Raw genomic sequence first — 27062 nt, forward strand, 5'->3', positions numbered from 1 at the left:
TCGAGCCCGGCCGCCCGGCGCGAACACCGAGGACGCGCCGGCAAATTTGCCATGGCGTACAGGGTGGGTGGTGGCCACTGTAAAATATGGCCCCAGATGATGTTTCTGGCGACCGCGGAGGCGGAGATGAGTGGTCCGCCGCCTGATCGAGCTACTATCCGGGCCTGCCTGACCTGACGCACACAAGGGGCCCTCCCCTCTCGCGCTCCATCGCGCTCGTCCGTCCGGCCGCCGCGACCGGTCGGGCGGCGCGGCATGCGAGGCTCATTTTGGCCATTGGCGCCTTGCGATTGGAGCTACCTAGCCGCGCGTATCGTAGCCGTAGGCCCGGCCGAGCCGATCCTCCCCGTACGTATGCTATCCGTGCCTGCCGTATACTACACTATTACGGAGTAGGAGTACAGTGTTGTCGTGACAATTGATGAATTGAGCCTACACCTGTGCTATGCATAAGAAGTCTATTACTCTCTCCGGGTTTATAATACTTATCGTTTTGGACAAGAGCATAGTCTCCAAAAAACAACTTTGACTATTATTGTCTATTATATCTATTATCTATTATATACTAAAAGTCCATTAAACTTCCTACAAATGCTCTCATGCCGCCATATGGGACTCCTACAAACACTCCTATGTCCCCACGTGGTAATCTAATAAACCGGTGGACCCGCTATTTCAGATTTTCAGTTATTTGATTTACACTTTTTTGGTAGACCAACATTATATGGAATTAGATATATTTTGGGGAAAAAAATCCATATCCCATTTGGCCATGCCGTGCGTACGGGAGATCAGAGATGTACGCTCTCCCCTCTATCCCTTTAATTCTCTCCTATTTCTATGCATATGATATCTCCTATTTCCATGCTATATTAGTCAGATGTAAATCACTATTTATCATAATAGTTTTCAAAAAAAAACTTAATCAGCTGGTGTCCACCCTTTTCTCCTATATTGATTAAGTAAAAAACAAAAAACCTAAAAAAATTATAACATATAAATCAAGCTGCTAATTTAAATTATCACGACTAAATTTATGGTGCGAGAAAAAAAATCTACTCCATAGGTATTCTTGAAAATAAAATACATTGTGTTGGCTCATGTTCTAAAATTTTACGGTTCGCTCAAATAATCATAAAAATGTAAATAAAAAAAGAGAAGAAAATACTCCTGCTACTATGGAATCATGATACTATATGATTTATAAGGAAAACTATAAGAAAACTAAATTCATGTATTTATATTTTAAATATATATATTACGAATACATATCTTGACGTCAAATCTTAACCATCATAAAATTCTAAAAACATGATAATGGTGATTATATTATTGTATAGAAGTCAACATATACAGATAACTAAATTATATCTACGACGCCATAAGAAATAAAATAAACCTAACTATGAGTGATCGATGTTCCTTAAAAATGGTAGCGAAGCATCCGTCCCTATTATGAGTGTGCGTAACATCATATAATAAAGATAAAGTGACATTATATTGTAGATTATATTATCTTATATCACTTTATAAATATACGTAGTTGAATACAAACATTATTTAATTTAAAGCTAACGCAAAAACATACATGTTCACAATAATGATAAAGAGCTTCTATAAGAATTTAAACAATAGAAAAACTCAAGAGCATTGATCCTAACAGTAAACAAAAAATATCAACGGCTAATCTATAGGATATATAGAATTGTAAACCATTTTAAGGCCCATTAAATGTCCTATAGAACCATCCTACATCATCTATTAAAGCTTCTAAGAAATAAGAAAATAAACTTCAAAAATTCTCTATAAAAGGCAAAACATTCAACGCTTAATCCTCCATTAATTTCATGGTTGCTTTTATCTTGGCCATTGGATGATTTCAATCGCTTTACATATGTATACGCACATGACAACTAGGCCACCATATTGAAGAAAAAACCACCATATTGAAGAAAAAAATAATCAAAGCATGTTATCTTATAGAAAATCAAATCACTTGAGGTGTCAAGTGGGGTTATAGTGATTGTTGCAAGGTATACGATGTTATAGCAAGGATTATTAGCACCGAGTCATATGAGATTGCCAGCCATCCAATCACAACACCAAAAGAACCCAGTAGGAGTTACAAAGAGCCACCACAACAAGCCAACAAGGAAAGGCCATGATAATTAAATTGTAATGATAAAACATTCTTTCAACTCCCATATATGTGCATTATTATTTATATCACATCATTTGAAATTAACATGCACAAAATGATAGCATAGTAAATCTTTGCGGTAAAGAGGTTACATATGAAATCATTCGATTAATCCCCTTAACCTTGGAATAATAATACCAAACAAGAACTCAAGTGGGTAACAAACAATTTTAATATTGAATTTTAATCCCTGGAAAGAGAGAAACAAAGAGAAGGGTTCAAGCATTTAGTGAATATTACCCATTTTATAAGATGAGTGTTTTATTTAAAAATATGAGACGGTTCAGCGGACTACTTATTCCGAAGTATTAACATACTATTTAAGAGTAGAGCAAGTAGGACATTCTATCAAAATCATTTTATTTGAGGTTTTTATAAAAGAACTATCTAATGATGAACTTGATGAAACTTTGCTACAGTACTATTTGATGAAAACATATTTAAATGACTTTTTTCATGTCATGTTTGGAGATCAAAGACTAACAAAAAAAAACTTTAATAAGGCACTACATATTTATTACCATGCTATAAATTTATAGTACAATGAATAATATTACAGAGCATCATCGGAGTAGGGAAACTAGAATAAGGCCATGTCATACCCTAACTCCAAAATCTATATTACCCTAAATTTTATGTGGATTATGTATACATATGCATACATAGTACTTCACTTATACATTCATTCTCACTTAGTGTAAAATGGTTAACACACTGTTATCATATTTAAAGTGCCAAGACTGATTTATAAGCTGACCTAATTATCCATGTAAACTTTTAAACTTTTATGGTGGTACCAAACCACCACTTAATTATAATAAATTTTTGCATAGATGAGTCTCTATTACACCGTTTTATAGGCTACAAACACGCTAGGGAATCATGGATCGTAGGTCGCTTGAAGAATGGATATGTACCGTAGGAACTTCTAAATTTCATATTTAGAAGTCATATTTGTAGATGTCCAATTTGATATCACTATAAATCATGAGAAAATTAAATGCTCATGAGTCATTAAGAAAAAAAACAGATATCAAAAAGAATAATTAGTTCGGTATTATCAAAGATCTCAGTTGTAGTTAAAGTTTATACATGCAAAGGTGTGAAACTCTTAACCATCAAAAATTTGAATGACTAACAACTACATGATGTGGGTGACTGCTATATATATATATATATATATATATATATATATATATATATATATATATATATATATGAACTTTTTACGGAAACTTATATATGTATAAAAAATAGTAATCATAAAAGATTTACTTAGAGAAAAAGAGAAGCCCGCGCAATCGCGCGGGCTACCTTTCTAGTTATGTATAAAAGTGTTAATAAATATATAATTTTATTAAAGTATTTTTCAAGACTAATCTATACATATTGTCACCATATTTGAAAGACAAATATTTTAAAAATGATTAATAATCAAAGATTTTAAAATTTGGCATCATCTTTATCTAAAACAACAAGTATATATTATCAGCCTGGAGTGAGTAACTACTATGAAAACCATTCTCATCAAAATCTCTTACCATTTTTACAACAATCCCAAGTCAAAACTCACAATCCAATTTAATCCCAAGTCAAAACTCACAATCCAATTCACAGACAAAATAGTTCGAAATTGCTAAAATTATATCGACAGTTTTTTGACTGATTTTCGGTCAGAGTCGCTGGCCGTACGATTTCTCCGCGAGTATTCGGCTGTGAATCTTTCAATCATTGGATTTTTTTTTCACGCGTTGCGGCGAGCTAGCCCCAATCTTCTTTGCTGATTAGCGTTTAATATTGCACTGTTAACTTCTCTTATACAAATTTACACATTAATTACACCATACTTACACACCACTTACATAGGTAATTAGCATGTAATTTTAGGATTTGCATATATAATTTTAGAACTTACATATGTAATTCTGAGATTTACATTGTAAATACACTAAAATTACATATGTAATTTAGAGACTTATAATGTAAATATATGCCGACTATTTTTTGATGAAAAATATGGCGTCATAAATATAGTTACTCCCTATTATTTGCCTTAGTGAATGCTAAAATAAAACTTTGGCAGCGAACTAAGCGAAACACTTCCCATCGGTTCTTAAAAAGGAGTTGTAATGACCAATTCCTGCCATGCTAAAAAATTTTGGAGGCACCTATATGAAAGGCTAGACCAATGCTTCTTTGTAATAAAGAAAACTAGAAAAATTTGGGAGGATTTGATTCCTAAACGTCTTATGTGGTCTTTTGGACAAAGGAATAGCTCTATCAAATTCCTATGAAAATCCTATGGAATTGGCTATTTCATAGGAACTTTGGAGGAAATCTAGCACGACATTTTGCCTCATATTTTTCTCTTCCAATGACACAAAATTCCTTTATTTTTCATGTGTGTTATCCAAACGATAGTTTCAAAAATTTTATGTGTTTTTGATTCACACGTTTTAAAAAATTTCATGTGTTTTCTCTATTCCTATATTGTCACAATCATGCATTCCAGATCCCTTCCTCGTTCCGAAGGGTGTGTTGACTGTATTCTAAACAATTACTCACAATGGTTACTTCCTATTTATCCGTAAGAACACTTCTCTCCTTCGGAATATTTATTTTTTTGACATTAATAATTTCTCAATGCTTTGCTTAAAAATCGTATGCTTAAGTTTGCCTCAAAAGGTACTAGCATCATAATATGATAAACTTTTTAGATTTTATGAATTTATTTTAATATTATATTAATAGTCAAAATTCAAACGTTCGACTGAATCTTACCCTGCATGTCAAATATTCCAGATCAGAGGGAGTAATTTATATGTGCTAGGTATAGCTATGTAATTCTTAGGAGGATTTGAGTTTTAAGCTTCATCAATGAATTCAGATTTTCAGTGCACATATGCATGAATTTAAGCACAAAATTAATGTGTCTAAGATATTCAGTAAGATGTAAAGCTCTTGTAGAGTGCCTTTTGAATTGAAAAACTAGTCTAATCGGACTTCTGTCATGAGTACTATGAAAGACTATGTACACTTTCAATAAAAACAGGAATCATATAGTAGTACTTTGATTCATGTCTCCACACACCACTGAAAGAAACCACAGAAATACTGTATATATATTAAGGGTGGATTAACCTTGCTAGCCATATGGAGGATCATGATTTTACCAATTTTTTTTACTAAGATACAATTATGATTTGACTTTTAGGACACTTTATCCTGAAAATATAGGATTGGTTTGGTTTGTGGCCTAATAGGCCTTACCAAATTTTGTCAGTGCCAAATTTTGGCAAGTTTTAGCATAACTAATTTTGGTAAGGTAAAGTTGTGTTTGGATTAAAGCCAAAATAGCCTAAGTTCAATATTGAAATGGCCTATTTTCTTAGGCATGCCAAAATTTGGCTTCAAACCAAATAGGCACCAAACACTATTGAAATAGCTAAATATTGGTAAGTCAAATTTAGGCCTCAAACCAAACCAGTCCATAAGCTTGTTTTAGAACGCATGAATTTCATGTGCTTCCGGGCCTTCCGGCGCGCCGGGGGGAGGGGGGGGCGCTCTAACTTGGAAATGGAAAGAAATTAGTTTTGCCGAAAAATGTAATTAAGGAGTTACTTTAGAGCACTTCACACGCACTTTGATGCACTTGAAGTCTTTAACTATATCACATGATGAAAGAAATGTTGCACGATGAACCTGGAGAACCCGTACTTCGCCTCCACGCGGACCACTGGGAATGCACACGTCGCTTTGCCGTCATCTGAGTCTTAGAGCATGTACAATAACAGACTATAAATCAACCATAAACACATTTTAAGAAGATAAAAAAAAAGAAGACCAGTGGGCTACGGATTTATAGCCAACTGCAGCACAGACTCGAAGATACATGTGTGTATGATAGGTGGGACCAAATATGAATTATGTAGTATATGCTATAGGTATCTATTATATGAGTTGGATACTAAATTGACTATAGATGATTTGGAGCCAGTAGTTGGCTATACTATTAAACTTGCTCTTAGGTGGTCGTCGGCGTCACGGTCATCAGGGTCGTGTCGGTTTCCTGTCACGGCGCAGAGAAGCGGGAAGCGGAGAGCGAGAGAAGTTGAGAAAGAGAAAAAGAGAGGAGTATGAGACTGACAGGTGGGTCCCATGTCGACTCGCTGGATTAATCGCAATCATCAACTCGTCACGTCATCTGAAACTAGGCACGGTATTATCCTCGTACCTCGAGTAATATGATACTAAAAGTTAAGGGACATGTTATATCTGATATTATAGGATCTGATTAAACTCAACATCAACATGCAGGATATAAAGTAAACATATTTCTTCAACCTTTATGGAAAAAAGTTCACTTGAGGCCTCTCATTGTAGTCAAGTTTCAAAATTGTCCATGAAATATAATACATATATAACACATCTCTAATCTTGTAAAATGGATCACATTGGATCCCAAGGTAATATTGCTCTCAGTTTTAGTTGATGTGGTGGTAGAGTCATTTGTGGGACCCACGTGGCCCCAACATGTCAGCAAGCCAATCTTCTTCCGCCAGATAGAACATCGTGCTAGGCTTGTCCAACAATGGTTTAAAGGATCCCAGTCTTCACTGGGAATGGCGGTCGATGGTGAGGCGAAGGACAAGCACATCACTGCCTCCCGTGAGGCAATAATCTCCGTAGTTGAGAGCCCTGAGACGCGGACACTTGACGTCGGTCCATCCGCTGTTCCTGCTAGTCATATAGGTGACTCGGGCATGGTTGATGAGGGCAGTCGTGGTGAAGTTGCTCAGCGTCAGGTTAGGAGTGAACACGACCTTCAACACCGCCACATTCCTTTAGAGGAGCGAATGGAATGGGATCTCCTTGCCGGTGAGGGCATTCACGATTTGGGTAGCCTCACCATTGTAGAAGGCGAACCGACCATTGCAGGAGAAAGGATAGTGGCGAGCCTTTGGTGGAGAGCGATGGAGATCCGAGAGGACACGCACTAGGCGGAGATGCGTTGGCGGTCGAGGCGGACTAGCAGTGACAGTGAGGCCATGGGGAGGGCGCCGCCAACAGCGTAGCCACAGGTGTAGGCCTGGATAGGGAGGCCACCACCCTTCTTCCGCTAGCTTCCATCCTTCTCCCCACCCGGCGTCGGTGAGCTCCTCCCTGCCAACCGCCACCCTTCTCCTCGCCCGTCGCTGGTGGAAGAAGATTGGGTTGCTAACACGTGGGTCTCACGCTGACTCAGCCGTCACATTAGATAAAGCCGAGAACAAACTTCCTTGGGACACAATGTAACCCATTTTTGCAATATCAGGGGTGTGTTACATATGTATTTCGATTTAGGGACGATTACTACGAAACTACTACAACGTGAGGGACCTAAAGTGAACTTTTTACTGCTTGTACTGGTATGCTTCAAAGCGAGGCCTTAAACAGGCCGAAATAGGCCCAACAGAACACTTTCCAAGAGCAAAAATGGGCCCAAGAGGAGAGCTTCGAGAGAACGCCACTCATTCTTTCCCGCGAGCCCTAGATCCATCGCTGCTACCTCTTCCTCGCGACCCCAAACCCCTCCTCGCCGCCTCAACCCCTCCCTCGCTCCGCCGCCGCCGCCGCCGACGACGACGACGCCCGGAAGGGCTTCCTCCCCATCACCGGACTAGGCGACTTCCCCGCGAGCAAGATCCGGGCTCCGCTCCGGCCAACAGTGCAGCGTAATTGGCCTCTTGACTCCTCCCTTGCTCCCTAAACCCTAGTCGACCTCCCCCTCCGTCCCCTCGCCCTCCTCGACTCCCGCTCTCCTCTCGAGTTCGTCCGCCGCCCGCCGCCCGTCGATCTCCATCCCGCCGCGAGAGTAGCGGCGCCGGCGTCTTCCGCCCGGTGATCGCCCGTACGCGCATCCTCTTTCCCATTCCCTCTCTACTCGCGCTTTCATCTTTGCCTCAACCTGATTTCTCTCCTAGATCTGGAAGCTTTTCTCTCTGGCCTAAATCTTAGTACTGGGGTTCAGCCTAAACCCTTTGCCCCGCGGTTGGGGTTGGACTTGGTCCCCCTCTTCCTTGATGAGCGCATTACCTGTCGGGGAACAAGAACGCAGCTCGTAATCCTAGGGAAAGTGCGCTATTTAGTTTACGGTTGATTGATTGGAACTTGCCTGTTCTGTTAACAATAGATGAACTCAGTAATTCAACTTGCAATGGACAAAAGGCGAGTGTAGTCACTATTGTCTGCTTCTGGTAGTGCAAATTATGTACTCCCTCTGTTTCACAATGTAAGTCATTCTAGCATTTCCCACATTCATATTGATGTTAATGAATCTAGATAGATATATATGTCTAGATTCATTAACATCAATATGAATGTGGGAAATGCTAGAATGACTTACATTGTGAAACGGGGGAAGTACTGATTATTATTTATTCTCAAATATTTGCAAAGTGTCTTGGACTCTTGGTATTGGAGTAATATGTGTGTACCAGTTATTTCTGATTTTGTTATTTATGTCACCGCACTCAACAGGACCAGGAGCAGAATAGGTTTGGCGCTGAAATTTGGAGTACAATGTTAAGTTTTAATTTCTCCTAGTTTCAATATCCATCTAGCTAAGGACTGTACTTTGTACATACTCCTACGTGGTGGTTCTCTGGTTTCAAAACCCCTCTTGTGGCCTCTTATCCATCCTGTTTATATCTACCTAGGTAAGGACTGCTGAGCATTGAGATCAGCCTAGGCATATTGCAAAGGCCAGACCATGGGATGCTCTGTCCTGCTCCCATATCATCCCTAGGAGCAAATGTAATGAAAATATCTGTTATGGGCTTACCCATAACAACTGTCCACTCCCACTCTCTAGTTCCAGGCCTGGCGCTGGTGCCCACACCCTAATCAAGCTATGCAAAAGTCACTCTGAATCTCTTTCGCCTCTGCTCTCTTGTCATGGAAACCACCTCATCAGTGTGATATCCAATCTGCATTTACTTCTATTGTTTCTGCGTGCTTTGTATGTTTCAGTACCTCAGAGTGTCACAATCTTGAGTTTTTTCTGTCTTTAGGTAAATGGAGAGGGTGCTGAAGGATGATGCTGTTGAGGAGAAGGGCGAACGTGCCAGGATGGTGTGAAAACCCTTTCTTATCGATTTGACCTTTTTAATTGGTTTTTCTTAGTTAGTTGTATAGATCCTGCAATTTTACACAACAACCTGGTGTCTTTAAATTGGCAGGCAGCCTTCATTGGTGCTATGGCTATTGCAGATTTGGTCAAGACTACATTGGGACCTAAAGGAATGGTATGCTCCTTAGTGCTAGACTGCTAGTGCTTGAAGTACATGATTCCAGTGTAGTAAATTTTTACATGTGGCAATATTTATGTTCAGGACAAGATCTTGCAATCAACAGGCAGAGGGAGGAGTGTTACTGTTACAAATGATGGGGCTACAATTTTGAAGTCCCTTCATATAGACAACCCTGCTGCAAAGGTCCTTGTTGGTATCCTTTCATTTGAATCTGTTGCTTGATGATTTTTCATACTAACACAATAGCAAGTCATAGATGAAGTGGCAAAGGGGCAAGTTTCCTTTATACAGCAACATGCGTACTTATAGTTTCTCATGCTACCTCATTTGAGTATTTGATATGTATGATGTATCAAGGAAGTTAAGTCCTTAACGCATTGTTAGACATCTCAAAAGTTCAAGATGATGAAGTTGGTGACGGGACAACCTCTGTGGTTGTTTTGGCTGGAGAACTTTTGAGGGAGGCTGAAAAGTTAGTTAACATGAAAATTCATCCAATGACTATAATTGCAGGTAATTCTCATCGTTGGTTTAATATGCTTTCCAGGCTCACCATATTTTGCATGATTTGTATAATATGGTATTCCTAACATATCAAACTAGGTTAACTCAATTAATTAGTCACCTCTTCAATATGTGTAAATTGGTTTGTTGAGGGTAAAATTCTCAACACGCACTAGTTCATGTACTACTATAAATCTATATTACAATTGACAATAGAAGTGCGTTGAGATTTTCGCAAGGACAATACAACAGATGGAAGATTGCTTGGTTGGTTTGAAAATTGGAAGTTAGCATTCTTAAATAGTTGGTTGAATGCAGTTTGTTCATATGCATAGGCTGAATTCAGATTTTTCACTGCACCAACAAGAAAAACCATTATGTGAATTCATGAGTACACTAACATCTCCAATGCTCCATTTCTTTGTGAAACTATAGGTTACAGAATGGCTGTTGAGTGTGCTAGAAACGCTTTGCTGGAGAGGACCATGGACAACAAAGAAAATATAGGTAACTATGTTTCTCACATATGGTTATTTAACTTGTTTTGAACTTTTTCAATGTGTTAAGAGTTGGAAGACTATCTTTCCATCATCTAGATACTCTTAAATCCTCAAAATTAAAATAAGATTGAACTGGTTCTTTCAATTTGAATTAATCCTTATTCTGATGTGGAGATACATTCCACTCAAGTTTCACAAACCTTCCTGGAGTACTAGCACACAGGGTCTGGCATCATTCAAACCTAATTTTCTTGGCTGAGCTCTGAGGATAGTTTTCAGTCCGCTGTATAAGTTCAACGAACTCCATATGCATTATTTCTTGTCTAAAGAATATGCTCACCTGAACATGTTGATCTGACTGGATAAGCTTCCTTTGGATCTGCAGATAAGTTTAGATCAGATCTCATGAACATTGCCATGACTACACTTAGTTCAAAAATCCTCTCTCAGGACAAGGAGTACTTTGCTGAACTTGCTGTTGATGCTGTCCTAAGACTTAAGGTATTCACAGGGTTGAGTGGAAGTTGGTGTTGAAATATCTTGTTATTGCAACTACTATATCTGGGATGCTGTCTGATGATGTTTGTGTTGTCACATGATGCTTTTCTAATGATTGATATGCACCACTGTGCAGGGTAGCACAAACTTGGAAGCGATTCAAATTCTGAAGATACCTGGAGGATCCCTCAAGGACTCCTTTTTGGATGAAGGGTATGTTCTTCCAAAAGCTGTACTATCGGAAATATTTCAACATTTGATGTCCTTCAATAGATTAGTTTCTAATCAGTCATTAGTGTGATAGTTTGTGCCAAGTAGTTTGCCAATTAACACTGAGCAAATACGGAGTGTACTAGGAAACACTATACCCAACTGACAACCATGATTCTGATTCTGCTGTCCGTTTAACGTTTTGGTTTCTGTTTTGCAGTTTCATTCTTGACAAGAAAATTGGTCTTGGACAACCAAAGAGAATTGAGAATGCCAAAATTTTAGTTGCAAACACAGCTATGGACACAGACAAAGTAAAGATATATGGGGCACGTGTCCGAGTGGATTCGATGGCTAAGGTCGCAGAAATTGAAGCTGCCGAAAAGCAGAAAATGAGAGAGAAAGTTCAGAAAATCATTGGTCATGGAATTAACTGCTTTGTCAATAGGCAGTTGATCTATAACTTCCCTGAAGAACTTTTTGCTGATGCTGGCATACTTGCAATTGAGCATGCTGACTTTGAGGGCATTGAACGGCTAGCTCTTGTCACCGGTGGTGACATTGCATCAACTTTTGACAACCCAGAGTCTGTTAAGCTTGGGCATTGCAATGTCATTGAAGAGATTATGATTGGGGAGGACAAACTTATTCACTTCTCTGGTGTCGCGATGGGCCAGGCTTGCACCATTGTTTTAAGAGGAGCAAGGTATGCCTTTTTTGTTCACACGCATCCTTGTGTAGCATAATTTTGTAATTTTCATATGTTTTTATACGTACTATATTTATGTGTTTTTGTTTTCTACAGTGAGCATGTGCTTGACGAGGCTGAGAGGTCCTTGCACGATGCCTTATGTGTGCTTTCCCAGACAGTAAATGACACCCGTGTCTTATTTGGGGGTGGTTGGCCGGAGATGGTGATGGCCAAAGCTGTGGATGATCTCGCAAGGAAGACCCCTGGGAAGAAATCTCATGCTATCGATGCCTTTTCACGTGCCCTGCAAGCCATCCCAACAATCATAGCTGATAATGCTGGTCTGGACAGTGCTGAGCTGATCTCTCAGCTCCGAGCTGAGCACCACAAGGAGAATTGCACTGCTGGAATCGATGTCATCACAGGCAGCGTAAGTTGACGAATAATCAGAAGTTCTTAGTTTCTTTTGAACCTTAGACTGGGTTTGAAACTTAACATTATGATCTGCAGGTTGGAGACATGCAAAAGCGAGGCATATCGGAGGCCTTCAAGGTGAAGCAAGCCATCCTTCTCTCCGCCACCGAGGCGGCTGAGATGATTCTCAGGGTTGATGAGATCATAACTTGTGCCCCACGCAGGAGAGAGGATAGGATGTGATCACACAAACTCTTCCTTATCTTATGTAGGATCACGTTTGTCTGTCAAGTTTTGTGTGGTTTCACGCTTGGTTAGTGTGATCCCGTTTTGAGTGCTGTACTCTAAGCAACTAGGGTGGAGTTGGCTTCATTTTTATCGAACCAGCTTATGTTTCAACCGCCATCCTAGGCTTCTATTGCAATGTGTATCTTTGGGTTGCAATTTTGCAATTTGCAAAGTGCTTGTCTTTACACTTTAGTGTAGTGGCTGCTGTTTCCGCTGGTACCTGGGACATGGCATTTCTATGCACCCTGTTTAACATTTGTTCTATAATCAACCCCTTTGCGTCGTTGCGTTGCGCGTGGAGGAGAGTATGACTTGATATCGAAGAGGCAGCACCTCACCACCTGAAAATGGATGTTGTTTGAATGTGTGATCTGGTCTACTACTCAAATTTCACTTGATTAGGTGTCTGAACCGAACCGAATGAATCAAATGGGATAAAGAAACTGTGTAAAATCATTGGTGCTGATGCGTATGATCTCGAGTTCATGGAATCTCGAGGTAATGCGGATATTGCGACATCGTTTTTGTGATACTATCATTTGTGATCTTGCAGTCCTATTCGATTGAAGACTTGTCGTTGAACAGAGAACCCAAATGTAACCGGGTGACAGTAGAAATTAGAATTGGCAGCTGAACTTGTTTATCACCTGCAGAGCAGTGGAGTAGTAAGATTCTGTACTGGAGTGGAGTACTTCCGCAGGTCTAGAAGTTGTAGGCCAACATTAGTCTTCGTCTGATTTGAGTACTACCCGGTCTTGTCCTGTAATTTCAGCTAGTGTCCGTGGAAAAGCTCCCAAAAGATTCTATAATGATGGTCTTTGCGATTCTGCCTATGGGTCTGGGAGAGTTTTTACCTACTGTAGCTTCTCTCAAAATCATCAGAAGCTCCCCAGATAGTCCAGCTTTTGATCTGAATTTTAAGAATCTGTAGTTGTGGAATCCAGAAAATAAACTAAAAGTCAGAAGTTGAAAAAAATCAGCTTTTCTAGATTCTCAAACAGGCCGATTTTTTAGAATTTTAAACTCCCCAAACAGACCATACGTCGGAGTTACCTTGATCGTTTTTGTGTTTATCATCATCATTGAGATCTTTTTTATTCTTCTGTTCTGTCTTATCACTTCCTAGTCTCCCACTTCTTCAACATCAATTAATTATTCCTAGTTGTAAAAACTTTTATACATGGATTTCTTAAAAAAAATTAAATTCTATTGTTCATTTTTGAGAAAAAAAATAATGGTAGTGCTAAGGATTTGACCTCTAAATTTTATAGTTTTGTGATTACTTCGATATTAAATATGTAGTTATGTGATATTTGGCCTTAAATATGTAGTTTTCTGATAAATTTGATACTAAATCTATATTTTTTTGATATAATTTATTAAAGAGATTTTTTACCGTCCTTGAGCCAGCGCGGTACCGAATCGTGACCGTCCATCTAGCCGCATCGAACGGCTGGTCCGGCTTCTGTACCGCGTGGTACTGCAGGGATCAATAGATGCGGTACCATGGTGGGAGGGTAGTTATGTAATTTCGCGTTCTCTTCCGCTTCCCGCACGCATCGTTTTCGTTGTTCTCCCCACACGCGGCATCGCAGGCAGGCATCGAAGGTCCTGGATGTGACGGCGGCCGCGACCGCTGCTAGGGTGGATGCGACGGCGGCCGCGGTGGTGGATGCGACGGCGGCTGCTGCAGGGTGGATGCGACGGTGGCCGGTGGCCGCGGCAGGATCGATGCGACGACGGCTGCGACAGGATCGATGCGACGATAGCCGCGGTAGGATCGATGCGACGGCAGCCGCGGTGGGATCGATGCGACGATGGGATGGCGCTATCATGGATGCAACGGCGGCACGACGACGCCTTGGATGCGAACCACCCCGACGGCATCGGGTTGTAGCTTCCGTACGGCGGCGGCAGACAGTTGTGTGCGGCGGGGATGGCAGAGTGTAGTACACGGGCGGCGGCGGCGGCCGGTAGTAGTCTAGAGTTGGCATGTCCGGCGGCGGCGAGCTGGCGTACGTGCGCATCGTGCAGCCGTGAACTCCTTGTGGTCATGGACGATGAGCCGCGAACTCCTTGTCGTCGTGGACGGCGACGGCGCAACGGAGGCATCCCTGGGCACGAGCTCGTTGTGGGTGGTGCTGACCCCATTACCCTCGTGTCATTTTTCCTTGATAGATTTTTTAGTCCGATCATACCCCTCTGAACCAATGGTTAGATTAGATTGGTACCTCATGTACCTCGTACCTCATGGTACCTCCTCAAGGATGGGAAAAATACTCTTTATTAAATCTGTAGGATTTTGTGAAATTTACGATATAAAAACACACTTGGAAGTTGAAGTGATTCTGACTTGGGGTGTGTGTGTATGGTACTAGTAATAGTACTAGTACTACACTCTGTAGGCTCAAGTTTCAGCTGGACATTTGGCTCCGAGTCCAGACTCCAGAGTTGTCTTCATCGCTCCTTGCAACCTCGTGGTAAAGTGTTCGTTGGTTCCATCGTTTCTCATCTGCAATTAGCCCTTCTTCAAGTTTCTTTCTCCTATCCACCTCGCTTGAATATGTTTAGTAACTCTAAACTAGTACACCGATTAGTAGCAGCATTTGTATTGGTTCTTGTTTCTTAGAATGAAACTCCAATGATCTACTGACCTGTAACTCCATAAAGATTCTTTTGTTGAGAGAATCGAAGGTAAGGCCGTCTCAGCTCTTCACCGCTGTGTATTTTTGTGTCTCCAAATATCATCCTTGTTTCTGCTTTGGTTTTCTATAACACATCACTTTGTAGTTTTTGGTACTACTTCCTCCGTTTCACAATGTAAGTCATTCTAGCATTTTTAACATTTATATTGATGTTAATGAATTTAGATAGATATAAAAACGGAGGAAGTAGATCTTATCCCCTCTTTTTAGAGTGGTAGTGGCATATTGTACTGTACTACTATTTGCTTCGTAGTATCTCAAAAACAATCAATATAGTGTGGTTATTTGAGATCGTGTCTTTGTGGAAATTCTTATGCAGGAGATTGTTTTGTTTTCTACTGAATGGGCATCTGATTTAGGCTGTGAATCTCAGTTGACATGGCTGGAAGTGGTTCATGTATGAAGAAATCATGCGTTTGTTGCCAAAAATATTTGGAGCATTTGGATGGAAAGATGAACTGTTTCGTCAGGCGAATGACGGCCGATTCTAGACGTAGCATGGTAAGCCTCTGGCAAGTTTATTGCTTTCTGTTACTAAATATCTCAGCTGGATATACATTTAGAATTGGTTTAGTTCCTCCGACAAGTTTTATTTAGCTCTTAAATATCTTACAGTTCTATTGTGAATACCTTTTTTGTTTTAATCATATTTTCTGCTAATCTTGCTGTTAAAGAACTCTATATTTTTTTCATTATCTAAAAAAATACTTCTCAATGCTGTTGCTACAGATCATGCCATGTAAATTTGTGAACCATTTTGGAGGAGATTTCTCAGGGACCATAAAACTGCAATCCCCTAATGGTATTCTGTATGTTGTTGAAGTCACTAAGTGCAAGAATAAGACAGTCCTCAGATGTGGTTGGGAGGCATTTGTTGATGCCCATCACATAGAAGAGAATGACTCCTTGTTGTTCCGTTGCGTCGAGAATTCTCGTTTTGAGGTTCTGATCTTTGATTCCGATGATTGTGAGAAAGTATTTTCCTGTGCTGGCATAAGAAACACTTGTAAAAGTATTCAAGAAAAAAGTAGCAGCTCTTGTGATGATACTGCAGAATCATCAGAGAGTGAAGGATTTGCTAGAAATCAAAAGGGAAGCTTCAGCCATCGTCGAAAGACAGCAAACTTGGCATCTTCTTCTGAGGATTCAGGCAAGTCCTTTGTTAAATTGTTTGCTTACATGCTTAAACTTTGGCAAAATTAGGATTATTATTCTAAAGTTTCTTGACAAATTTTGTACAGGAGAGGACAGTCCCTCTGAACATGAATCTGTTGAGTCAGGTGATCTTGAGACGTCTCAAGAACCTTATGTATTATCTCGCAGGAGTTATCTATCTGAATTCCAAAAGGAGAAAGTAGATGCACTTATCCAGGAGATTCAGCCTGAAACTACCGCGTTTGTAGCTATCATGAGAAAGTCCAATGTTCAATTGCCAACTCCTTTTTTGGTAATCTACTGTTACTTTCTGTTCAACTGACAACTCAATGCTTTGTTTATTGCTTGTTGATTACTGAACCAGTGTACTTGTGTTGTCAATATTTCAATTTTCATTCAAAGAACATGCTTTTAATATTATATGGTAAATTCAGTTTTGTGCTTACAATAATATGGGAATTTCAGTTTTGTTCAAGTTCTCAGGAGCATTCAGACCTTCTTTTAAATGCATTTTTAAAACATGATGGGCAGCATAATTTTTCTTTACTTCAACCTTGATTTTCTGTTCTTGATTAGTACTTGTTAATGATATCACACCCTGCCCTATCCTGTCATTAGGTCATTTCCTTTTGCTATGCTGAAGTACACTTTCCACATAAAAGCGTAACCGTGACACTTCAGAGGCCATGCAAAAGCAAGAAGTGGCATCCCAGATTCTACAAGAGAAAAGACGCGAGGATGAACATTCTCAGGGGATCTTGGGTAGAGTTTGTCAAAGACAATCGTGTGCAGGAACAGGACATCTGTGTCTTTGTACCAACTAAGGATGCAAGAAGAAATTTCACGTTTACGGTTCATCTGCTTCGCGTAGCGGCAGCTTATTCCTGGGGTGGAACTGGTGTTGATAGAGCCGGCTCAAGCCTTGGAAGAACAGATGTGAAGTCAGCTTCAGAGATCAGTATCAAGGAGGAACCAATTGATCAAGGTTACCATACAAAAAAAAACTTATATAGCTAGATTTCAAACAAACAAACAATATATCATATTGCTTTCTTATGACTATATGATGTGAGACTGTTGCAGAAGAAAATGTTTCCTCGAGAAACAGGAATGGAGTTTCTGACGAATCTGAGGAGGATGAGGATTCTGAAGGCCCTGCTCATCCTCCCTACATTGTACCATGCAAGAGCCACCTGTCTCGGTTGCAAAAGAAGATAGTTGAAGAGAAAGTGCGATCCTTCCAATCCAAATTTCCCGTTTATGTAGCAATCATGAAGAAGAGCAATGTTGAGCGAAGTGCTTCCCGTTGCCAGCTAGTAAGCTCTTTCCTTCTTCCGATCTTGAAATTTATATTACACAACACCGGGGTTCTTGTGTTTATTGTTAAGATCCGGTTTGCTGAAAATGGGGCAACATTTTCATCATGATGTCTCAACTATTAACAGTTGGTATCAGCAAACTATTTGGCCTGAACTTACAGTTTCTACTACCTCTGTCACAAAAATACTTTGTTTCCGGCTATGCCATTGGACAAGTACTCGTCTAGGCACATAGCCAGAAATCTAAGTCTTTTTAGGACGGAGGTAGCAGTTACTTAACATTGCACGTTTATCATTGTAAAGTGTGAGCTTGTAACATTCATCATCTTTGTACTACTATGTGACAAAAAATACAGGAGCTAGGCGCGCGATTCGCCGCTGCTGTTCATCTTCCAGACAGGAGGCAGACCGTGGTGCTGCAGCGGAGGGGGGAGAGATGGGCCACCGTGATGCAGATCAGGAGCGGAACCAGGCGGCTCCTGATCAGCGGCTGGCACAGGTTCGTGCGCGACAACCGCCTGCGCGTCGGGGACATCTGCCTGTTTGAGTTCAAGACGCACGAGAGGTGGCGGCTCACCATGGCTGTCCATGCCATCTTCAGGGAGCAGTGCTGTTAGCTTTGTTCTGCTCTGCTGTCTGCTGCTGCTGCTTTGCGGTTTCAGATTTCAGGTGGTGGCGTTTTGAAGCAGTTGCACTGCATAATATGTAATGTGTAGTAAGAGCAGGTACAATAAGCTATTCTGACCGGCGATAATGCATCCATGGTAGACACCAAACATCACGACAGCTCTCGCGTCGCTCTCCCCAGGGGCGGCTCGGGAGGCGACGACCCGGCCGCCCCTCTCCCCCACCCCTACCCCCTTCTCCGATCCGCCTCGCCGTCGCCCGAGCGGCCGCCGGCGAAGCCGCGCAGCCACAAGGACGGCGGCGGTGGGGTGCTCCTCGTCTCCTCGCGCTCGGGCGGCCTGGGGAGCCGCCCGGAGTGGCGACGGCGGTGTCCGCCAGATCCGCGCCGTTTCGGCCGGATCTGGCGGGATGGGCTGGCGGCGGGGACGGGCGACGGTGGCGGTCGAGGTGAGTTGCGCCGGGTGGTGTTGTGGGTGATGGCGGCGGGGATGGCGACGGCGTTGGGGTGGCGATGGTGGAGGCCGCGGATTCGGCGGTGGCGCACCCGGATCCGGCGACAACGCGGCGGCCAGCGCTGGCCAGAGCACGCAGGCACCCCGCGGCTGCCACTGGCGTCCTCCGGCGCCCCTCTAGACATCGGCCGGCGTTGGTGGAGAGGAAGACGGCCGGATCTGGCTCCTTGCCCAGATCCGGCGCGTCCTCGGGTGGGAACGGGTTGGTTGGAGTCCGGTCGTTGTGCAGGTGGTGAATATCGAAGGTATCCTCGGTGTGTAGGTGACATTTAGTGGCTCCCGTCGTGGATGCTATGGTTGATGGGTGCTCCAAGGCGAAAGTCTTGCTCCGCTCTCGGTGCTAGCAACGGCGACGCCCTTGGGCACCGTTCACCTTCTTGAAGGCGTTGCTACTGGAGCCCTCGTTCAACTCCACTTCAAGAGTTTTCTCTGGTGAAAACCTAAATTTGTTAGGATCGGACGATGTAGCCGTTCTGTCGGCGTAACCTTCTTGAAGGCTTCGTTTTAGGAGTTTATCTCTTGTTAGACGGCTGTACTTAGGTTCAGTTTGTCAATGTCGGGGTTTTTGCCGGTTTTCCTTTAATTAACCGTGCTGTTGTAAGGTTTTTGGGTCCGGTTTCCCTTGTAAACTGGATCAACTTTCTTCTTCTATAGTGAATTGCAGGAGCTCCCTGCCTGTCCCCTCGAAAAAATAATGCATCCACGGTGGATTTCTTTGGTGAGCTGGAAGAAAGATTAGAGGAGAGAGAGTGTGAGCCGGCGACTAATTTGTCGCCGACTACACACGCGCTCCAAGGCCGAGCGAATGGGAAGCTAGTGAGCAGCTATTGGACCCACAAGAACTGTGCAGGAACAAAGCATGGCAGGACGCCATTGAGGCCGTGAGCTCGGGGCCGAGGAACGGTGGCCAGGAGGGGAGCTCGGTGAGTGACGCCATAGTGACCAGAGTGGCCAGCTTGAAGCCTAGCTAGCTGCCATGAAGGAGAAGAAGTTGAGAGCGTTGGCATGCTTGATTGGAGGAGGATGAGGTAGGAGTGAAGGCTGTCACCGGCGTGGCTTGGGCATGGAGAGCGCAGTCGCCGGCACATTCCGGTGACTCGGTGTCGGTGTGAAGCAGGAGGTCCTATGGTGGAGATGCTCGCATAGATTATGGTGGAGATGCTCGCATAGATGATAGTAGATTAGTACTACAGTAGCTACTGGATAGAGAAGAGAACGGGCAAGGAAGAAAGAGGAAAAGATGTGGGTCCCATTAACATATAAAATAATACTTTGGCTAAAAGTATACTGTAGATCACTATTGTGTAGATCACTATTGTGTAATTGGCGGTATAGCGGGTTGTAAATGACCTGGAGATGACACGTATGCACTATAGTCGACAGCTAGCGCTTCTATTAAACCTGCTCTAAGGGTAGTCCCAATCCATAGTGTCTATAAGCAGTGTCTATGGTGCCATGTCTATAAGACATCACAATAGAAACTACACTCTACAACCCATGGTTTCTTAAAGTGAGCCATGAATAAATACATCACTTCTCTTCTCTACGAAGACACTATTCTCTCCCAATACAAAACTTGATAGTGCATAGGTTCTCGTGTTGAAGCTGTGTCTTGCATGAGACCCAGTTTCTTCCTCTCTTCACTCTCTCTCTTAATTAATATAGTGCCACATAAGTTAAAAGTCCTACATAACAATATAGTTAATTCCATAGACACCATTCTAGGTGGAGGATTTGGGACTGCCCTAAGGCACTGTGTGTAGATGCACCCAGCAATAGCCAATAGGGGTGGTAATAGGTCAGGGCCCCTTTCGCAACCCATCTCAACCTTCAAATATTTTTAGCTTAAAAATGTATTAAATTTTAGCTCAACTCTTTTTAGACTCAGCTCTTATATTTTGTAAGCCAACGAGCTGGCCCCGTTACCACCCTACCCAGCAATCCTACCGTGTTGCAGTGGAACAGTGGATGCTAGTAGTAGTATCTATTTTGTATGGCTAACAATTTTGTCGGATGCATTATCGAAAAAGAAAACACAACATTTGTCAACTGTTTTCGCGATGGATATCCACCCATAAAAACCCAAAAAATGCTCGGGATCGGGTGCCGGATATTGCGGAAAAAAAATCAGGCGCCCCCCACACGCGCCTCGTTGTAACAAATCCCCCACATAGTACGGAAACACCCTATTAATAAAATCTGTTTTATTTTTTATTCTACCAACAATATTTCAGCTGGTGTAGTCATGATGTTTCACTATGAATAGATGAAATGTTGCAGTTGATTTAGATATTGTTTCATAATTTCATAAAAATGGTTAAAAATCAAGTTTTATAGTTTAAATTATGGCAACAACTATAATAATCGAAGAGACAAAGGCTGAAGCTGAGCTCATAAAAGAGGGAGTAATTAATCACCCGGTGAGTACCATTGGTAGGTCTAATAAACTAAAATAAAAGTTAAAATTTAAATTTTCGAATGTTAATTTTAAGATACTTCTAATATAATTTTTTAGCATTAACTTTTAAGTCGGTACGAACAAATATATAAAAATTTTACCTATAAATTAATTTTTATTTTCTAATAATCCGCTTTACTTATTAATAAGAAATATGGCAACTGATAGACTAACTTGTCCGGTCCTGTTTTGGAATCTGGAATGTACAGTACACGCTTTTTTTTAGGAAGTTGAAGAGCCGTAATGCTTCTGAGTTCTGACTCCTGCTGCGCTCTCAGCGTCTGTATTCTCCTCAGTTGGATACTTGGATGACTCCATGAGCATACTCCTACTATCTGTCTATCTCTGTCTCTCTCTCTCACACAAACACTACGATATGCTTGGGAGCTTCATCTCATCTGGACTTCAGACCACCCAGTATGTTTCTACCTGTGACTCTCTTCTTCAAGTTTCTTTTCCTCCCATCCTTTGCGTGAGAGTATCTCTCATTTCTCACTCCACAATAATACTATTAGTACTCTGGTACTGTAATGGGGATTTCCTTTTTTTTTAAAAAAAAAATTGTAATGCGGAACCTATTCCTGAAATAAAATGTTCTTAGGTTCTAGCTTGTCTTGGACTTGGACTTGCTAATATTTCTTGAACTAACGTTCTTTAGATTGCATTGCTGTCTCCGGAAATTTAGTACATCTTGTTTAAAGGAAAATCAGTGAAGTAGCATGCATCTGAAGAGGGGAAAAAAGTTACTACTCAAGTAACAAGAGGCTTCGTCTTTACCTACATTCTGTGGTTTCAAGATTGTGGTTTTCTATTGAATAGGAATCTGATTTAAGCTGCAAATTTGAGTTGTCATGGCTGGAGGTAATACCCATAGGAAGAAGTCTTGTGCTTGTTGCAAAGAATACCTGGAGCATCTGGGTGGAAAAATGAGATGTTTCCTCAGGCGAATGGCTGCTGATTCTATGCACAGCATGGTAAGCTCCTCACAAGTTGGTGTTTTTTTTACTCCAAAGTGTCTCATCTAGTCATGATATATTGGAATTCCCCTTTCAAAGTTTTCATCTCTTCCTGAATATTTCATTGGCTGTACTACACATAGTTGTTTGGAATGCATTTCCTCACTGCAATTTATACCTTTTACATGATATCAAGTTTTATGTTGCCACTTATTGTTGTTTAGAGAAGTCCATATCAATACTGTTTCAAACATTGTTGCTACAGATCATGCCAGATAGATTTGTCAGCCATTTTGGAGGAAAGATCCCAGGAACCATAAAATTGGAATCTCCTAATGGTATTTTGTATGTTGTTGAAGTCACTGAGTGCATGAATAAGACACTCCTACAATGCGGTTGGGAGGCATTTGTTGATGCTCATAACATAAAAGAGGGTGAATCTTTGTTATTCCGACACATCGAGAATTCCCGTTATGAGGTTCTGATTCTAGATTCTGATGACTGTGAGAAAGTATTCTCCTGTGCTGGCATAAGAAACGGTTCTTGTGTTCAAGACAAAACTGTAGATCCTGTTGATAGTTCAGGTAGCTCTAGTAATGATACCACGCAATCATCACGGAGTAGAAACACTGAAAATTTGACAGCAATGTGCTCTTCATCTGAGAAATCAGGTAATATTTTTTACATTATTTGGAAATGTGCTTCAAATTTTGGACTACTGTACATGCAGTTTACACAAGAGATTGAACCTCTTGGGAAATTTTGTACAGGAGAAGACAGTCCTTCTGGATATGAATTTCATGAGTCAGTTGAACCTCAGACACCTTCAGGGTCTGATTACGTGCTATCACGCAGGACTTATTTATCTGAAGCACAAAAGGAGAGAGTGGTCACGCATATCCAGGATATTCAACCTGAAATTACTGTGTTTGTGGCTGTTATGAAGAAGTGCAATCTTCAGTCTCCAGCTCCTTATCTGGTAACTTTATTATTTTACGTCGAATGGGTAACTCACTGCTTTCAAAATGATCTGATATTTGCTTGATGAATCTGTATGTGTATGTTGTTAATATCAGAATATGTCTTTTCATTGTTGTGGTTTCAATAATAAATATTATATAGGAATTTTTTTAACTATGTGAAAAATTACATAAAAACATTTTTTTTTTGCTTTTTTATAGTTCATCCTGAGTTTTCGTATTCTTTGTAACCTGTTCAAAGCATCACATCCTTCCATATTGTTGTAATCAGGTTATTTCTAGCCGCTATGCTTCTGTACACTTTCCACGTGAAACCGCAACTATCACGCTTCAGAGGCCAAGCAAGAGAAAGAAGTGGTATCCCAGGTTCTACAAGAGAATAGACAAGAGTGATCACATGCTTAGGGGACAGTGGCAAAACTTTGTCCATGACAATTGTCTGCAGGAAGAAGACATCTGCCTCTTCGTACCAACAAAAGGAGGAAGAAACTTCGCGTTTACTGTCCATTTGCTCCAAGCAGAAGTGACTCATTCCAGGGATGGGACTGATGTTCACAAGATTGGCTCAAGTCAAAACAAAAGAAATTCAAAGATGGCTTCACAAGTCCATATTAAGGAGGCACCAGGTGATGGCATCATATAAATGTATTTGTCATTAATTTGACACATTTTAGGCATTTTGGTTATTTTTTTTTCTTATGATCTAAAATAATTTGCAGGGGGGGACGTTTCCTCTGAGAGCAACAAGCATGGAGTTTCACACGAATCACTGGAGAGTGAAGACTCTGACGGTCCTTCTGAACCTCCCTACATCTCATCAATGAGACGCCGGTTATCTCAATTGCAGAAGAAGACAGTTGAGGAGAAAGTGCGAGCCATCCAATCTGAAATTCCCATTTGTGTAGCAACCATAAGCAAACTTGCTGGCAGTGGTGGCAAGGGGAAATTCCGCGGACTAGTAAGATCAATTCCTTCTTTTTCTTTTTAAATCTTGAGCGGTCTGAATCCTTAGTTTCAATAGGGTTTAGGGTCATGAAATCTTGAGAGGTCATGAAATCTGCTGCGACAATCAATCTGCAAACTTTTTTATCGAGAAATTTTAGTTCTTGAGAGGTACCAAAATAGCAAATTTTCGTACCTTCTAGTAGTACCGGAGGTACCAAATTTTACACTAAAAAAATATGGTACCGCCTCAAGGACCATAAAATCACTCTATTTTATCCGGTTGGTGAGCCTATAGGTCGGGTTTGTTGCTTTTGTAAACCTTTCCTTCGTCTTAATGCAATTATATGCAAACCTTTTGCATACCCCCTAATATTGGGTTGCCATTTAAGTAAAAAAAAGAACAGTATTTAGGCCAGGTTTTGTAAGCACTAGGTATTGTGTGAACTGAAATTTTGCTTTTTATCAACTGCCGCAGCATGTGTGGAGAGCTTGTAGTAAGTGATCATAGTTGTGTGCATCCATGTGATTCCATTAGATAGAATGATATATCAAACTTCTCCAAAATGCCGTAACATACTTTTTCTAGAAATGCATTTTTAAACATTTCCACTAAAAAGGATAGTTATCTTCGAATATCTTGTTTTTAAATACCCCCTTAATTCCATAATATAAGACATAACTACTTTTTCAGATGTTTCATAATATAAGGCGTGCATGCATACATGCAATTAATTACTCCCTCCGTCCCAATATGTAGCAACCTAGGACATATGTCCAAATTCGTAATCCTATGATGGGTCTAATTCCATCTTAGGTTGCTACATATTGGGACGAAGGGAGTATTACATCTTCTCCACTAAATTATTATTTTTTAAAAAATTCTTCACTCTTAAAGATTTCTAATTCTATTGGGTGCATGCATTATATTTATTAGGGTGATCCAAACTAAGAAGTCATAATAATTATTTCTTAGTCTTTGGGTTAAGGGTGGTTGTGCCTTATATTTTGGAATGGACGGAGTACTTAAAATATTTCATTTTATACACTGTTCTTTTGGCAACTCATGAATCCACTAGCTAGTGGTAAGAGCAAATGCCACACAGGAAAATTGTAAAACCTGTCACTGTAACTTGTTACAATTCTATCTGTGTAATATCAGGAGCTAAGTTCGCGATATGCTGCCTCATATCTTCCGGATAAAAATCATCAAACTTTGGTGCTCCAATGCAAGGGGATGATCTGGCAAATCAATTTGGTGGTGCGTCGTAGATATACAAAGGGAAAGAGGTGGTTCCTTACTGCAGGTTGGCGCAAATTTGCTCACGACAACCGCCTTCGTGTCGGGGACTTCTGTCTGTTCGAACTGAAGAAGAAGAAGAAGCTCACCATGGAGGTCCATATCATTTCCAATCTGCAGCGTTACCCTGAAGTAGAGTAGAATGATGCATAATGTCTGATCGATGATACTTTGGAAGCTTATTTTTTCTTGTTTTGTAATCAGAATTCCGAAAGGAGGATGAAACCTGTTTGTATTTGTTCTTCAATTTGCTTGTTTTGCAACCTGAAGTCCGAAAGGGTAGGAGGATGAAACCTATTTGTATTTGTGAATGATGTTAACTTTCCGATGCACTATATCCACCTTGTGAGGCCCTGAGAATTTGTGGTCTTCAGTTTTTCTACTTCGGACCATGTTTTGATGTGCCTCTCCTCGGGCTACGGATCGTTCAAAATGTGGTTATATTTGATAATGTGCAAATATTGTTTTGGAGGATGTGCAAACTAAATCAAATTTATGTTCATGGTACTTGTTTAAATTATTTTGTGATGATCATTTCCTTTTTGTCAAAACTAGCATTACTGAACTTTTATAGTACGTATGTGTAGTAGTGACGTAAACAGTTAAAAAAACAACTACAATAGATGTTTTAGTTAATCTTAATTACGATGAAAATGGATATCCATCATCTTAATATGGCAGCTTACCACAAAACTACTCCATCCGTATTTTAATGTATGACACCATTAACTTTTGGACCAACGTTTGACTATTTGTCTTATTTAAAATATTTGTGCAAATATAAAAATATTTATATAATGTTAACCCAACAAATTCGTCACAAACATATACGATGTTTCTGGGAAAAAAAATATCACCACAAACGTTTAGTGGCATCCATGACGCTCAATTATGTCATACTATAATATCATCACATACAAAATCTCTTCTGACTTGATCACAGTAGGCCAATTCTTTTTAGCTATGAATGTAAAATCTTTTTATCAGCTAAATGTCTATGGGCATTTTTTTTGGGGGTTATTGAAAAAATAAACTTTACCAAATAAAAGTTGGAAAGGCAATAGACCCTATCACATAGTTGACCCAACAAACTATAAAATTTAGTTCTACTGGGGAATTTGTTTGTCAAGTAAAAAAGCCGGAATTTTTGTTTCTACCAAATTTGGTAGTAAATCAAACATGCCCCATAATTCAGTTCTGCTTGATGACATCAATAACCCTAGTTTTTTTTTGTCATGTTACATTTTTATATATTGGAAAAGAATTTATGTACTACACCTGGAATTGTACGCAAGTATTCCATCTATCCTAAAATATAACTACATTTGAAAATTCTCACTGTGATTAAGGAATTATATGGAGTTAAATGGAAAAAGAAATGAAAATACACTGTTTCTTGCCACATTTTGCGTGAACGTACCGTTTTCAAAAACATTTGCAGAAATATACTCGATTCACCATGTGTGCCTGAGTGCCCTTGCGTGCTCTCGTCTAGAGGCCCTGTTTGACCC

The 27062-nt window shown here is 40.7% G+C and overlaps 3 protein-coding genes across 4 annotated transcripts; all 3 read left to right on the plus strand.

The window, feature by feature from the left end:
- The first annotated feature begins 7697 nt into the window (after positions 1–7697).
- Positions 7698–12945, plus strand: LOC4333462 (T-complex protein 1 subunit beta). 2 transcript variants are annotated; one of them, NM_001417709.1, is made up of 11 exons: positions 7698–7914; positions 9253–9313; positions 9421–9486; positions 9574–9685; positions 9877–10005; positions 10432–10503; positions 10882–10997; positions 11131–11207; positions 11425–11910; positions 12010–12325; positions 12406–12945. In NM_001417709.1, the coding sequence occupies exons 2-11, from the start codon at positions 9257–9259 to the stop codon at positions 12550–12552; spliced, it is 1578 nt and encodes a 525-aa protein (NP_001404638.1). In that variant the 5' UTR covers positions 7698–7914; positions 9253–9256; the 3' UTR covers positions 12553–12945. The 2 variants fall into 2 exon arrangements, with proteins under 2 accessions (NP_001404638.1, XP_015632794.1); XM_015777308.3 differs by having other exon boundaries at positions 7706–8090; positions 12406–12913.
- Positions 12946–14198: 1253 nt separating this feature from the next.
- LOC4333464 (B3 domain-containing protein Os03g0619600-like) lies at positions 14199–19601 on the plus strand. Its single transcript, NM_001417710.1, has 7 exons — positions 14199–15077; positions 15622–15803; positions 16032–16452; positions 16544–16749; positions 17076–17442; positions 17541–17773; positions 18133–19601. Exons 2-7 carry the CDS (start codon positions 15681–15683, stop codon positions 18391–18393), a joined length of 1611 nt encoding a protein of 536 aa, NP_001404639.1. The 5' UTR covers positions 14199–15077; positions 15622–15680; the 3' UTR covers positions 18394–19601.
- A 2037-nt stretch (positions 19602–21638) lies between these two features.
- Positions 21639–25924, plus strand: LOC9267568 (B3 domain-containing protein Os03g0619800). The gene is made up of 7 exons (NM_001424238.1): positions 21639–21790; positions 22193–22347; positions 22595–23000; positions 23100–23308; positions 23581–23935; positions 24029–24267; positions 25414–25924. Exons 2-7 carry the CDS (start codon positions 22225–22227, stop codon positions 25690–25692), a joined length of 1611 nt encoding a protein of 536 aa, NP_001411167.1. The 5' UTR covers positions 21639–21790; positions 22193–22224; the 3' UTR covers positions 25693–25924.
- The last annotated feature ends 1138 nt before the right edge of the window (positions 25925–27062 follow it).

The sequence above is a fragment of the Oryza sativa genome, chromosome 3, assembly GCF_034140825.1.
Source record: "Oryza sativa Japonica Group chromosome 3, ASM3414082v1".
NCBI classification, from domain to species: Eukaryota; Viridiplantae; Streptophyta; class Magnoliopsida; order Poales; family Poaceae; genus Oryza; species Oryza sativa.

What these genes read in the sequence shown, in the direction of transcription:
- LOC4333462 (NM_001417709.1), top strand. Translation starts at nt 9,257, where the DNA reads ATGGAGAGGGTGCTGAAGGATGATGCTGTTGAGGAGAAGGGCGAACGT. An exon ending in GACTCCTTTTTGGATGAAGG is followed by an intron (nt 11,208 to 11,424) that starts GTATGTTCTTCC and finishes TCTGTTTTGCAG; the next exon opens with TTTCATTCTTGACAAGAAAA. An exon ending in ATTGTTTTAAGAGGAGCAAG is followed by an intron (nt 11,911 to 12,009) that starts GTATGCCTTTTT and finishes TGTTTTCTACAG; the next exon opens with TGAGCATGTGCTTGACGAGG.
- LOC4333464 (NM_001417710.1), top strand. Translation starts at nt 15,681, where the DNA reads ATGGCTGGAAGTGGTTCATGTATGAAGAAATCATGCGTTTGTTGCCAA. An exon ending in GGAGGAACCAATTGATCAAG is followed by an intron (nt 17,443 to 17,540) that starts GTTACCATACAA and finishes AGACTGTTGCAG; the next exon opens with AAGAAAATGTTTCCTCGAGA. An exon ending in GTGCTTCCCGTTGCCAGCTA is followed by an intron (nt 17,774 to 18,132) that starts GTAAGCTCTTTC and finishes CAAAAAATACAG; the next exon opens with GAGCTAGGCGCGCGATTCGC.
- LOC9267568 (NM_001424238.1), top strand. Translation starts at nt 22,225, where the DNA reads ATGGCTGGAGGTAATACCCATAGGAAGAAGTCTTGTGCTTGTTGCAAA. An exon ending in AGTCTCCAGCTCCTTATCTG is followed by an intron (nt 23,309 to 23,580) that starts GTAACTTTATTA and finishes TGTTGTAATCAG; the next exon opens with GTTATTTCTAGCCGCTATGC. An exon ending in AGGGGAAATTCCGCGGACTA is followed by an intron (nt 24,268 to 25,413) that starts GTAAGATCAATT and finishes GTGTAATATCAG; the next exon opens with GAGCTAAGTTCGCGATATGC.